General features: G+C 32.6%; 2 protein-coding genes and 1 long non-coding RNA gene across 5 annotated transcripts in view; 1 reads left to right on the top strand and 2 right to left on the bottom strand.

Annotated features, from left to right (window-relative positions):
* LOC106100953 lies at positions 1–1,174 on the top strand. Its single transcript, XR_001225473.1, has 2 exons — positions 1–66; positions 491–1,174. It is a non-coding gene; the product is annotated as an uncharacterized LOC106100953 (long non-coding RNA).
* On the bottom strand, positions 721–3,164 carry LOC106100951 (39S ribosomal protein L37, mitochondrial). The gene is made up of 5 exons (XM_013280016.1): positions 2,910–3,164; positions 2,442–2,789; positions 2,021–2,310; positions 1,567–1,736; positions 721–1,061 (listed from the first exon to the last, which is right to left on the bottom strand). The coding sequence occupies exons 1-5, from the start codon at positions 3,083–3,085 to the stop codon at positions 813–815; spliced, it is 1,233 nt and encodes a 410-aa protein (XP_013135470.1). The 5' UTR covers positions 3,086–3,164; the 3' UTR covers positions 721–812.
* A 657-nt stretch (positions 3,165–3,821) lies between these two features.
* Positions 3,822–11,588, bottom strand: part of LOC106101086 (protein C-ets-2) — a 122,849-nt gene continuing 115,082 nt past the window's right edge. For all 3 annotated transcript variants that reach the window (XM_013280191.1, XM_013280193.1, XM_013280194.1), the window contains 5 exons: positions 10,186–10,434; positions 8,608–8,766; positions 8,162–8,280; positions 6,881–7,038; positions 3,822–5,897 (listed from right to left, as the gene is read on the bottom strand). In XM_013280191.1, coding sequence (XP_013135645.1) covers positions 5,834–5,897; positions 6,881–7,038; positions 8,162–8,280; positions 8,608–8,766; positions 10,186–10,434 — 749 coding nt within the window. In that variant the 3' untranslated portion in view covers positions 3,822–5,833. The remainder of the gene's footprint in view (positions 5,898–6,880; positions 7,039–8,161; positions 8,281–8,607; positions 8,767–10,185; positions 10,435–11,588) is intronic.

Below are 11,588 nucleotides of genomic sequence, written 5' to 3'. Positions count from 1 at the left end.
CGCCCCCGCACACACACACCACACTGATGTCTCCAGTTCCGACAGCACTAGTTTACATGTCGATAGGTAAGCTGACATTTAACTTTTGTTTCCTACTAGCTTTTGCCCTCGAATCCGTCCGCGTGGAATTTAAAAAACGAAAGGAAAGTGAGTAGCCTGTGTTCTTCCAATATATAGAGCATATATCGATCGTATATCATCGATGCCAAATTTTAACTAGATCTGTTCAAAAGTTTAGGCTACAAACTCTAACAAACATTCATCCATCTAAACTTTCGCTTTTATAATATGGTATGCTTTAAAAGATACTTTCTAAATCTATATTTACGGGCACTACAGACTCAGTTCAGAGTTTGAATTCAATAGTCGAACTGTGGCGTTCGATGCCTCTTTTTACTTTCCTTTTTTATAATGTTACTCATCTGTATTTATTCTTCCATTGATAGCTTGTTTTAATATTTTTTTAAACTTATTTCTGTATATTACGTAGAGAGCCGAAGACTGAGGCCGACGCGGACGCGGAGGAGCTAAGAAGACGCCGATTGCAGAAATTCACAACGGCCAAATAATAATTACTTTGCACGGAAAATTTTCAGTTCAAGTTATCAACTTGCTATTAATTCTAATGTAAAAAGTGTTTTGGTATGCAAACATTGTGTATTCTAATCTAAAACAAAATGTATTTATGTTCTTGTAAATATAAAGGGTTATACACATGAATACATTTAAATAACACTTTATTTTTTTAAACACTTCTTCGAATTCAACTAAATATATCTTAGTTTAAATATAATATACATTTTAAATACATTTCAGCAGTTGTAAAAAGCATTAATATATCCATATACCTTTGGATTGTAGTTTTCTAAGACTGGGATTCCGTTAAAGTAACAACTCCTATCGTAAAGTTTCACATCATTTTTGCAGTACCACACATTCTTTGTACCCTCAACCCCGTCAACATTCAATGTGTTCAGTTCAAATACACCGAAATGATATTTCTGTCCGTCTGTTTGTATGCAGTTCACGTAAATCGGCTCCGGCAAATCTTCAACTTCTTCCTGTGAAAAAACATATTTATTATAGTAAATAACTTTGGAAATACAACTAATTATTTTGTACCCCAAAGATTTTTTTTCTCCATACAAATTATAGAAAAAGTATTGATAATTGTTACATTTTGTTTTTTAATTAAATTATCCAATGTCTTAAAAGTTCTTGAATGCAGAAAGGATGGGGATTTTTACTATTTACTTTGGCAATGGATGAGGAAGGAAATTTGTGAATAATTGTGAAAAAGAGTAATACCACATTAAGAGGAAAATTACTTCAACAACCTTAGTCTTAATGGATGGATGGATGTTTGTTAGAAGGTATCACCATAACTCATTGCATTTTAATGAATGTACACAGATGTACAACATAATCTGGAATAACAGAACTTATTTGGTAAGTGTTTTTTTATTCTACTGGGACTAGTTGTGGGCAAAGGGTAACTATGAAATCTATGTTCTTGACTAAAATGGAAACGATATAAAGTATGTACATATAAGACTGAATATTTACCCCATACAACTCCTTTGCATATGCCGAAGCTATGGTGAATACATGAGTGAGTGCCCTGCCATATATCTGTGTGTCGGTGACTGGAGTTTCATAGATATTGCTCACTTCTGTCCTGTTGAAATGCAGCCATGTGGTATGTGGATGTTTCCTACTCACATTGAATTGAATCGCTGCAAGAGAAAAGTATTTTCAGCTTATGGGATTATTGCAAAAAGTATTTTTTTAGTTTAAAAACAAAAAGTAAGGTAATAAAATTTTATTTACATGCTGTTAAATTGTATTTTGGGTGTTAATTTTTGGAGTTGTAATTGAAGAAATTTTAGTTGTCAAACATTTAAAAATACAATAAAACCAGCAAATTTTCATGTTTTATGTTTACAAATTTCCAAAGGAAAGTCCTTACAAATAATACAGTATGTATTTTTTAATTATAAAATAAAGTTATGAAACTTACGATATATGCTTTTGTCATCATAAAAATGTTCTGGAGGCAATGTGATAGTGTGCTTTACAGGATATAGGTCTGGTATTTCAACAAACTGAATGTCCTTCTCATTCAAATCATGTTTCAATGAACTGTTGCTTGTTACCAATAAGTTGGATACATCTTGAAATTGTATCAAATCATCATCTTTAGCAAACACTGTTTTACATTCTACATCATTTAATGCATATCTTGTCTGGGTAAGTTCAAAATCACTGCATCTTTCAATGAGTTGCAATAGTTTATTGGTAATTATTTGGCTGAAAGAAAAAACAAAAATTATTACAACATCTAAATAATGCATCCATTTATCAAAAATGGAACATAATAGATAGTTTCTTGGATTTGATTATAGTTTCAACTGTTATAACTATAAAGTAAAAATACTTACTTGCGTCTCCGATCCGTTATTCCCAAGATTCTAGGAAAGTTATAAGCAGGTCTCACAGGGTCTTTTATCTTGGGCAACTTTTTTTGTTCACAATCAAACACATTAGATGACAAAATGGCCTTTTTGACTCCTTCATGCACAGCTTTGGGTACAGTTATTTCAGCTAACTCTTCAATTTTATTTGGTAGCTTGTTCTCAGCTATGATGGTTTTTGTTAATACTTGTGCTTGTGCAATGCCTTCAAGTAGGACACTTTTATGGGTGAGTGTAAGACAGGGTCTAGTTTTGTAATCTGGATGTGTCTCATCTAATGGTAGTTGAGGCTCATATGGACCAACAATATTTACTCTGAAAATTAAAGCAACATCTGAATTAAATACCCCATTAGTGCATGTTCAAACTGTTTTAGTGGTAAACCCCTGTTCGGTTTTATAGATTCTATATTTTTTTAAAATAAATACGGCATACCTCTCCCGTACTGGTTTTTCTTTGATAAATTCAAGCGCATCTTCAACAGGAATACCTTTTTTCCTAAGCACATCCTCGACACCGGTGTCGATTGGAACTCGCTTTCCTTGAACTAACCAATGTTTTTTAAACATAAAATCTATGTGTTGTCGATTTAATACTCGTGTCAGTTTCATCTTTATTTAATATTTTGGATAAAACAATTCGTGCTTCGTTAACACTAAGGTTATGATTTTGACAAGTAATGTTTTGGAATCTGTCATTTTGACAGCTGCGTAATGTTGTGTTTACAGAATACAGCAAAGTTTTGATAATCTGTTAAGTTAATAAAATAATGAGGAAAAGCTACCGTAAATTATTTTAAAAAGTTTTAGATTTTTGGTACTATTCTACTATTTAGCCACAAATAGGTAATACTTTTTTTTGTTTTTGTGAAAGATATAGATGGATTATGGAATATAGTAAGATATATTGCGTGAAAGGTGATATGATCAAGAAGGGGGTGGTGACGGAGATGACGGATGATAGAGTTATTTGGAGAAGAGGACGAAATCCGGTGCGATGACCTTACGAGAGTAGGATACGGTAGGAGAGATGACTTTGTTCTTTCGTGTTTCAAGCGCTTCTCCTTCATTATTATCTTCCAATAGGTTTGTACAGTAGAGGCAAGAGATGATAGACTTATTAAGCGGTGGATCTACTTTAGAAGGCCCACTTTTAGCAAGGGACTCGTGGAGAGTGATGATGCAATGAGTCTCATTTTATATTTCTGCTCTTAGCAATCGTTCTGCAACTTATTGTGAATAGATAGTAGTCTTTGCTTAAATATCATGGCCATATGAAAAGCTCTTAATCATTGCAAGAAGTTTGTATAAATAAAATAATAGGTATTCATTTAAAAAAAACTCCATGTGATTTCGTAAATATATATATTTAATTTTATATCTTCCATCAATACATACAACGACACTTATTTCATTAAAAATTTGGCTGCAATTAGATGTAAAACGTAACGTTTCTTGTTTATAATATGGCTCATTAACGAATAATATAATATGTTGAATTCACATGCTATATGAAATTTAACTTATCTAAAGAAATACTAATTTATCGAAACAAACGGGGAAGACATTCGAATTTATTATGATAATATGTAGTTTCAGCACCAACGCATCGCAATCCACCGGGCGTGCTGGCGATAACCGTATGATATTGATGGAGGAGAAATACTTTACAAAATAAAACTTATCGAAATATCTTCGGTGTATGCTAGGAGCTATAAAAATTGAAAATAATACATCTAATTAATTTCATAACTAGTTAGACATTACAATCCCTTATTACGAGATCAGCGACAAGTTGACGTCACCCGATGTTGCAGCATGTTGCTATTTTATACCAGACATTTGGCGCCCGAAAGTTCTTGGCACTCTGTTGTAAAAACTGATTACATTGCTACTTGCAGTTTGCCTAACAGAGAAAGTACCTTTGGTAATTTCGCATTAGGTTCACCGATTGGTGGGTATTTTAGATCCCCGAAATCTTTGGACCTTTCTGTATAGAAAAAGAAAATAATTTTTATGTCCAACATTCTATGTATTATTTTAACCGCATATTGCAACAATTGCGAATCAAACATACAACACTTAATAACTATTATAATATAATACCTAATTATCTTTATAAAGTAACAAATTAACTTATATTTACAGTATTATTAAATCGATAGCAGAATTTTACTATTTAATCTATATATGATTTTTTTTCAGTACTTTATAATTGGATAAGATTCTTGATTAAAAAATTGAATCCGTTTAACCACATTTTTACAGGCTTGTTTGAAATATAATCTGTGCCAGATTGCACAGCATTAATTTGGCGGGAATTAATAAAAAATAAAGTTGACAGATAACGCGAGATCTACATTTTTATTATGATCTAATGTGTTAGGAAACTTTATTTTTTTTCCAAAATGAATTAATACTCTTTTTAAATTTAATACAATTAAAACAATCGTTTTTTTAATGTTTTAATAATAAACGTAAATATATCCAATGGAAAGGCTTAAATAAGAAAGAAACTGATCGTGACAGTTATTTTTTTTAATAATACGAAACAAAAATATGAACAACAATAAGTTGTGTAATAGTAAGGCACCGTTGGTCGTGAATGGATACTTAATATATAAGGTTTAATATGTTAATTGTATTTATAATAGAACCATCAACGCGGTCGTGTGTTATTTTTTTTTTATAAGTATAAATTCCACTGGTGGATGAAATGAGATCAAGTCCGAAGTTTTATGTGACACCTACTTTAGTAAATTATAAAATTTAGAGACGCAGGAAAATAAAATAATTTTAGTAACATTCGTTTCGTTAAATGTCCCCGTGGCGACAAGATTTCGTGCATTTTTTATGTTTAAGAGTTACCTATGACACATTTTTACAAACCAATTACATTTATCAAGGAATTGTGTGGAAAAATAGTTTTTAAATAACATATGACAAAAAAGTTCAAAACCATGTGATTACGTGGCTAAAGTACAGCACCAAGTTTATATGTAATAAATATTTATTTCATTACAATATTCATTACCATTTTTTTTAAAAACAATCATTTTTCCCAAAAGGTTTTCTTTATCAAAACACCTGTACAGCATTTTTGTATCTGTTTTTTTCGTATTGGTAAGGCATGATAGCAGTGTAAACCCACGGTTATATAAACCAGTTTGTAGAAATGTGTCATAAAAAATCACCATGATCAGGGCGCTGCCATTTCTAATTACAGCCATAAAAATATGAGTATAAAATTCAAAGTTAAATAAGTGATTGAAATAATCGACGATCTAATGTAAAATGGGTCTCATTTGTGGTTTTGCTTGTGACATGCGCTTGTTGGCTTTAATTCCGATGACGGTCGCTTCAATCGTCGTCTTTCTTCTCCATCTTAGGCTCGTACATGGCGTGCAATTGTTCAGGGGATATTCTGCAATCAAAGTCAAAAATTAAACTTCTGAATTTTGAGACTTGTCAAAGTAGTTCTTAGCTTCGAAAAAAAAACCGCACTCGTAGACATTTTATAAGCGTAGCATTGATTAGGTTTCCGTTATCTAATTTTTGGTCGATAAAGGAAGTTGTATTTTAAAAAAATATCTAGAGAAAGATAAAATTTGATAAACAGGTAGGAGATTCTTTGACAAAATGATTTGGAATGGACAACTTAAATTTGGAATAAATAATGAATATAAATTTTTTAATAAAAATAGATACTAAAAAATCTGTAAATAAACGTAGGGGTCAATATAACCTTTTTGTGTTTAAAAAACATAAAAACAACGAAAAATATGAGGTTTTTGGGAATCACGAAATTAAAAAACCCGTCTGTTTTAACGATCTTAAGAAACCAATGATAAAACTAAAATGTGAAACACATAAAATATCAAATTGTACATAAGGTTATATTATTCTTCGGAAATCAAAGAAAAGAAACGAATACAAAATGATTGTGCCTTTATCCATTTATCGTTTCGGTTTATCGTAATTTTGTGTAATAAAATTTCGAAACCGAAATCACCCAAACACTATGCAGGTAGCTTCAGGAGTTTAATCAAGAATTAATATGGGATTAAGTAGTTTGTTGATTCAAGTTAAAAAATGCTATACATTTTTGCACATATGTACAAACGTATTCAAAATAAATGAATGCAAGAACAAGCATTACGCATTTTTATTATGCAAACATATTATAAAATCAAAGATGTAACCAGAATGAGTCCTTGGCACTGGAAGTATTTAACATGTTGGTCACACTGGTTATATTTTCCACAGATAATGTAAGGTGATTCTAACCTAATTCTCCTGTAGTCTTATTAGTAATTTAAGTGTCGTTCATTTAAAAGGTTTTAACCAGTTTAAAGAAACAAGCTACCTAGATTTTTTTTTGTTAAATTATTACGATATAATAGTTACCCTAACAGACTCTGCAGGTCGCAGACGAAGCGGTAGACGTAGCGCTTGCCGGCGGTCTTGTGTATGATGTTTTTATCGTAATAGTAGCGCAGGCCGCGGGACAACTTCTCGTAGTTCATCTTGGGCTTGTTCTTGCGGATTCCCCAGCGCCTCGCCACCTGGTACGATTAAAAATAACCTTAAAAATGTTTTTTTAAAAAGTTAACAAACATCCTAATTTTCCTCGTACAGATGGATAAAGCTTTTCTTTTTATAATACAAGGTGGAAAGCGACCGCTGCCCATAAATAGACGGACATTTTCCCTTCCAATACGTCACCTCCAACCTCAAATCCACTTTTCCTTCCCATCCTTTCCTCTTAAGAAAAGGGTGGAAATGGAAAGGGACTAAAATTAGGCACCACTCTCATCACACGAAACGCGGAATTGCTATATTTGATCTTAATTTTAGCTGAAGCGTTAAAACGTTCGACAAAAAAACACAGTCATGTATTCATGTTATCTGTTAAAATACGTCAAGAGTGTTTTTATTAGTTTTGATTTGGTATATTTGTTTGACTTTTAGACACCATTTATCTTATTTAAATGTTAAACTATTAAAACTAAAGTAAATGTGTTATTGACGTCAATTTAAAATTATATATAAACATTTTAAAATTAAATATAGAAAATTCCAAATTAATTTTCGTTATGCAAATTGTTAAATTGGTTAGTTTTTATAGATTTAGGTACATAAATTTGTCACTAACATATTTACAACATAAAATAATGTATTTTTATTAAAATTCGTTGTAAAAATAGACAAAAAAATGGCTGATATCAATGTAAATTTAATTTATATGATTTTATTTTAAAAATATCTTATTATCAAAATATTATGTGGAAGTTGAACAACATTTGGTATAACATCTAATAAAAATCCATCCATTATCATTGGACGATAAAATTGCCATACATTTTATTACCTAAAACGTATTGGGATTGGTTTTTTAAACAGGTATAATATTAATTAAAACATTTTTGATTAGTTTTTTCGTTTCTGTATATTTTATTTGAATTTACATCTGTGTATTGTTTCTAAGATTTTCAAGTAACGCATCTAAAAAAAAAGAAAAGTAATAATAGGCAATTGAAGAAGGTGGACTTGGTGAAAGAGTCGTGGCCACATAAAAGGAAATGGTCGGATATAGATGAAGAAATTATTTTATTTCTACCGGAATACATTAATCAAGTAACGGCCTATCATCAGAATTAAATGCACTAGAAAAATAATAATACTGACCTCATCAGGGTCCGTGAGTTTGAACTCCCAGCCATCGCCGGTCCAGGAGATGAAGCCCTGGCAACTCTTGTCCGTTAGTAGCTCCAGTAGGAACTGCCACAGCTGGATGGGCCCTGAACCTGCACAGTAACCCACGCTCGCTTTACTATGTACTACTCATTTTATAAACCAACACCTAACTTTTCATCATAAAGTAACAACGGCTTCGAAGGTTATTTTGCACTACAAATACATTGTTGTTTTCTACTAAACTTTTGTATCATATAGTTTAGAAAAGGGTAGATTTAGTAGATATTTCTATAACATAATACTTTTTTTTACTAAATTTCTGGATCCATGCAAGTGAATGTAAGACCATCAAATTTTAGTACTATTACGTAGATTGTAGTACGACCTTCTCATCTTAATACTATGATTGTAAACTAGCGAGTAGTATTGCAACTGACCAGTGAAGCAGGGCCCGGTGGCAGGGTATGGCAGCTTGTCCTGCGGCAACAGCGCATGCTGCTCGGCGGGCCACTCGGCCCAGTCGCACGCGCCGCCGTACTCCGCCGCGTAGCCCTCGCCGTAAACCTCTCCACCGCCGCCATATCTACCCCCGCTGTCTGCAATACATAATAAATAACTACAATTTTCGTTTTATTCAGGTGGTACGGAATTGATAACCAATCTAGTAATTCATTACTCTAGATTGTACCACTTCGCCATGAAAGTCGAGATCCGTGCAACTGTTAGTTACGTGTTGTCAATAAAAAACTAAATCCGTTAAATAAACTACTACGCTTATAATAATAATAATAAAAAAAAACAAAAGCATCGTCAACATATTTATTCATCAGAATAGTTAAAAGAGTTGATGTTAAAATAACCTACTTTACCTAGATTTCTACATCGCAAAAGAAACTACGGATGTCGAATTAGCGGATATGAGTCGACGACTTGTGTCATTTAGTTTAAAATATTCAGATATTCGCACACGGGATGTCGAAAGGCGAGATTCCCACTGGTCAGTTAGAACGTGGCTCTCAATATAAGCTGGTTAAAGTCGTATAGTTTGTTAAAATTAACACATTCGTTAGAATTTAAAGAACAATCGACTTTTGTGCACTTAATTAAGAAGAAACTCGAAGAATGGTGTTTTAAAGAAGAAATTCAAAATAACACGTAAGTATTATAAAACTTTAAAATAACCTATAAATTATATCTTATTATAAATTGAAATGAGTAGTAAAATTTTGGAAATATTTACCACGACAAAGGTATAAAAGACAGATAAAATATAAACAAATTAGTGCATTGCTGTGACACTTCCGAGAAACAACATATTAAAAGAAGATGAAAGGATGTCGCGTTAATGATCGTCCATCTTGAAACTAAATATTCATTAATTATGCGGAATACAAATCCCTTTGTTATTGTTACTGCTATCGTTGTGATCTTCTGTAATGAATGAACGCTTCTACAATTATTTTGCATATAACAAGATTACTTTTGTTATAGACTGAGCGCGTTACACGGATTTATTGCATTGTTTTTGTTTAAACCTACACATAAATGAGTCCACAAGCTCGTTACACACGTATAGGGATCTTTCACCTTTTCACATCACTAAACTTTAAGTTATTATCTATCTATACTAATATAATAAAGCGTAAACACACTTTTTTGTTGTCCAAGGTGTCAGCAATCACAGCATATTTTCGAATAAATCTTTTTTAATAAAAAGCCCTATACTTACGTCACGCTTTAGGCTGAATATTTTCACGCCGTTAAACTTAAGGGTAAATATTTTGGATAAAACCCCTAATGTGGGAAAGAGACCATAAGTTGTTGCTAACATCAAGGAAGCAAGGTTGCCATGGTTTGACATCATGTCATGTCATTTTAACATTTGCATGATAATTTGACAAATATGAACAATAAAATGATTTTTTTATAATTTTATGCGGATGAAGTCGCATGGAAACAGCTAGTTTGAAATATAATAAAACTTTTGTTAATTTGTGATTATAAAAATTACTTACTTCGTGGGTATGGCTTGTTATACGTGTGCGGTTGGTATTTATGTTCGTGCGTGAGTAGAGGCTGCGCGTGTGCATGCGCGTGGTGGTAATAGTCGTCGAGGTAGGGCTGCGGCGGTGCGGCGGGCGCTCCGGCCGGGTACTCCGGCGGGTAGTACTCCTCGAGTGGCGAAGCGCCCGGCGCGGAGGTCGCGCCGCTCGCTTCGGGGTAGTAGGTGCCCGCTTCCCGTGGACCGCCGGTCGTGTAGCCACCTTTAAGGGGAAAAATGAATTGTTTTATTTATGAAATTGAATTTACAGATAGAAGTTATATATTATAAAAACTAATGTTTCTTCTTCATTGCCTTTTTACCTAAATATTAAATACAAATTAAAGATATAAATTTCATTCATTTTCATGTGTACGTAACAGAAATACAAGATATATTGCGAATGAATGGGCAGTTGTATAAAGTTAACTTAAGTCTTAAGTTGCGTAAGTTAGAGGCAGTATCCGGCGGATATGTCTCTATTGGCAGGAGAGCAGGAGGGCAGGGGGCAGGCGGGCAGCCGACAGTCGGGCAGGTGATGAAATCGTTGCTATTTTGTCATTACGTACGGCTAACCACTTCAAAAGGTTTTCATTGATCGATTGATTTGTGTACTAAATATTGAGAAACAATGTAACACTGCAACATGTAGACATTTTGTTCTTGATGATATAAGGATTGCAAAAAGCATAGTAGCATAGCATAGCGTAGAGATCAGAAATGTAAAATTAATCCGAATTAAATCTGTTTGTCTCAATATCGAAACAAGGGTAAAGTAATCTATGCTTTAGATTACATGAACAAATTAGTACCTAGTTGATACAACCTGACAAATTTACTGTAGAGCCTCCAGATTACGAAATAGAAAATCATTGAAACGTTATTACTGGCCAGTTTTGCTGACAATTTTTTTCATAGCCAAAGTGATCTTCAATGTAACCTACATTTTTATATAAGACTTTTAGTAAACCTTGCCAACTTAAACTCTTTCATTATATTATGCTGTCCTTTCTAACTCTTTGACACCAATTGCTAAATAATCTTTCGTAATACACATTCAGACGGAAATACTAAATGTGTTTGTGTTACAAACCCTGTGAAAGCTATGCAAATTAGGACCTGTCGTTGTCAACCTGTGTTATGTTTTATCTTTCTTGATTTTACAAAAGATTTGATAAGTTACACTTTTTTATTAATTCAACATATAAAATAAACATTTCATATACAAATATTCGTTACAGCGTTTATAAACTCATCGATACTTCACAAATAATACACAAAATGCAAAAATAATCTAACCAGAATCATAAATAACAATTCTGGTTAGATTATATCGTGATAGTGATACTGGCTTAAAAGACAGATTAAATTAAAAAG

This window comes from Papilio polytes, unplaced genomic scaffold (assembly GCF_000836215.1).
Source record: "Papilio polytes unplaced genomic scaffold, Ppol_1.0 DF824024.1, whole genome shotgun sequence".
Lineage (NCBI taxonomy): Eukaryota > Metazoa > Arthropoda > Insecta > Lepidoptera > Papilionidae > Papilio > Papilio polytes.
The sequence above is the reverse complement of the archived record's forward strand: the minus strand, read 5'-3'. Positions and strand labels throughout refer to the sequence as shown.

Excerpts from the sequence above, each read along its gene's own strand:
- LOC106100951 (XM_013280016.1), bottom strand. The coding sequence starts at position 3,085 with ATGAAACTGACACGAGTATTAAATCGACAACACATAGATTTTATGTTT. Across the intron at positions 1,737-2,020 it reads TGATGACAAAAGCATATATC|CGATTCAATTCAATGTGAGT; the intron begins GTAAGTTTCATA and ends TTTCTCTTGCAG. Across the intron at positions 1,062-1,566 it reads ATGCAAAGGAGTTGTATGGG|GAAGAAGTTGAAGATTTGCC; the intron begins GTAAATATTCAG and ends GTTTTTTCACAG.